The sequence below is a fragment of the Merops nubicus genome, unplaced genomic scaffold (genome assembly GCF_000691845.1).
Source record: "Merops nubicus isolate BGI_N331 unplaced genomic scaffold, ASM69184v1 scaffold3476, whole genome shotgun sequence".
Taxonomy (NCBI): Eukaryota; Metazoa; Chordata; class Aves; order Coraciiformes; family Meropidae; genus Merops; species Merops nubicus.
In genome coordinates, this window is record NW_008616918.1 from 16,761 (window position 1) to 19,531 (window position 2,771).

Consider the following 2,771-nt stretch of genomic DNA (forward strand, 5'->3'; position numbering starts at 1 on the left):
GCTGACACACTGTTTTAACAGTGAATAGCCACAGAGTGATTTCTTGCTCTCTCTTCTGTACAGTGGTTGTCTAAAGGGAGCCACAGGCATAGGAGACAACCTCACCTGCAGACTTTACGCCCCAAGGCTGTTGCTTCCAGCCAGCTCTCAAGTCCATCAGTGCATCCTGATGGCACACTTTCCTAGCGGTTCTGAATCATTTCTATGCATAATCCCTGCCAGTTTGCACTGAAAAACTTGCGAGGCTAGGAGCACTGTCACAGTCAGTGAGCCTGAAAGCTGTCACACAAACCCCTTTACCTGAGCGCCCTCAGCTTCTGCCTCATTGGCCACGGGCGGCAGCGGATGTTGGACATAATCTCCTTCTGGTACTGGATGTTCTGAAAGATCTGCTCCGGGTCATGGCTCTCAGCCTTTTCTTCACCAGCATCTTCATCCGAGTTGCTAGCAGTCCAGCACAAGAGGAAAACCGAGACAAATTATTCCCATTCAGATCCACAGCAAACTAGATTTGCACAGGATCTAACCTATTAGAGCAAGGTAACAGCAGTAAGTTAACTCACATGAACTTTTTGTTTTAAAGTTGATGAGTAATTTGGATGATTTTCTTATCTCCAGGATGTGCCTTTTTCCCTCCCTGTTGTTTGTTGCTCAGTCATAAATTATCCTCACTCCCCACAAAAAAATCCCAGGCTTTCTTCTCTGAGCATTTCCAGCCATACAGCTTGTACATCATGCTAGCAAGACACTTCATATATTTTTCTGGAACAGAGTGCTGTCCGAACATCTCCAGCAAGGGTACTTAACATTCATTTATTCACCACATGGTGTTGGCCTTTTATTTCGATTGTAATAGTGATTAAATATTTTCTTGTTAGAATGGGGGGAAGAGACACTTAGATCATAGTTGCCCTTCCTTTCTGTTCTTTGCTGAGGGGGACAGGAGTGTGGGACCCCCCACACTATGAACTATTCCTCTCTGTAAAAAGATTCACATGCTTTGATGCAGGTTTCTGTGGATAATTATTAAATCATCTTTTCTGATGCTGTCACCACATTTGCTCTACCGAAACAGAGTGTTGGTATATAAAACACCAGCAACACTCATTCTCACAGATGCTTAAAAATGTATGGTAACTGTTTGCCCCCAAATGAAAGGAAGAGACCTGAAGTACTGCAACAGCCACCAGCTAGGAAGGTTTCTAATTATATTGTTATGTACTTTTTGGGAGTGTTCTTGGCAATTTTTCTGAAAAAGCACTAACTTTTAATCACTGAGAAATAAACTATAACCTAAGCCACGCCTTGTAAGAACATACGTCTTCAGATTACTGATCCATCAGTCCAGAGTCCTGTCACCTCAGTCACAAGGGACATTTGAGGAATATATATGATTACACAGGAGAAGTATAGAGAGACATCTTACTTTGCTATGCCATAAACTCATTGGAATTACATGGTTTTAGGTACAGTGTTCATGTTGTGGTATGAACATGACTGTTGTGAAAATAAAACAAACAAAAAACAACAACAACAACAACAACAACAAAAAAAAAACAACCACCACAAAGAGTACCGGAAATGCATCTAAATAGAGGGAGAAGGGTGATTGTTCTCATGCTCCTTTCCACTGTATAAATGAAGTGAAATTACAAGATCCCGCTTCTGTGCTAGCTACGGCAGATCTGCAGCTGGGGAGCGAGGAGGGTCTCTTACCTGTGGGGAGGAGGGTCTCTTACCTGTGGGGAGGCTCCTGGTAGGTGTAGATGCCGGCGTGCCGCTTCACCGTCCGGTACTTTTTGCCGGCCTTGGGGGTCCTGGCCGCAGCGGAGCCCGGCGCTGCTGCCATGCTGGCGGCTGCCCGCGGCAGGTGAAGCTGCTGCGCTGGAAGGGAGCCCTCAGCTCGCCGCTCAGACGGCTCGTAAGCAGCCAAATGTTATTAAACAGGGAGCGAGGCGGGAGCGGGAGCTCTGCGGAGCAGAGGATTGCTCCTGCGCCTGATGCTCCAGCCCTGGAGAGGACCTCTGCCCTGCGCTGCTGCGTGCCTTAAAGCTGCAGCGCAGGCAGCCCAGGCAGGGCGCATCTAAGCAAACGCCCAGTCAGGTAGGGAGCAGAGTCCAAGGGTGGGCTAGCTGTGGGCTTTAACTCAAAGCCAGGTTTCCCTTGTCATGGATGGGGTATTCCCTCAAAGTGCCATCCCATTGCACCACACTGGTCTGCTCTGGGTGATGTTTCCATTGAATGCACCGGTCTTCTGTTGACACCTTTGCTTTGTGTGCTTGAGAGAATGTACTTGCTCAGGTAAGATGAGGCAGTTTGAGTTTTGGTCTTTACTAGCAGAGAAAAAGGCAACTTGATTCTCCCTGCAGAACTTCCAGAGCCTTTCTCAGAGGACAGTCTTAACAGAATGGGCAGCTGCTGCTCTCTTGGGCCCTGGCTCAAACCGTTCTCTATGATCTCCATTTGTTACACCTAATTTTATGATTTTTCTTTTGGAGGTACCAAAATACCTGCTATTCAGACCAGTACAAATTACCAAGCAATTAACTTTTTCTTGATAGTTGTGATAACTTAATTATGCTCAGTTCCGTTAATTACTGTATCATCTTTAACATTTACAACAAGCATTGACTAGATTATTGATCATCATAATGGTTATTCCTAGAGCTAAACCACTGGAAAACATTACTATCTGATGCTCATTTCCCATTTCTTCAGCTCAACTACTTAACTGATTTTATTACAAAATCAATTTAATAGATACTAAAAGT

The 2,771-nt window shown here is 45.3% G+C and overlaps 1 protein-coding gene across 1 annotated transcript in view; it reads right to left on the bottom strand.

Annotated features, from left to right (window-relative positions):
* The window catches only part of TMC3 (transmembrane channel-like 3), a gene marked incomplete at its 3' end in the record, with an annotated part of 18,514 nt that extends 16,665 nt beyond the window's left edge, over positions 1-1,849 (bottom strand). Inside the window, exons 1-2 of the mRNA XM_008942971.1 lie at positions 1,740-1,849; positions 301-444 (exon numbers count right to left, since the gene is read on the bottom strand). Of these exons, the coding sequence (XP_008941219.1) occupies positions 301-444; positions 1,740-1,849 (254 nt within the window). The remainder of the gene's footprint in view (positions 1-300; positions 445-1,739) is intronic.
* Between the last annotated feature and the right edge of the window lie 922 nt (positions 1,850-2,771).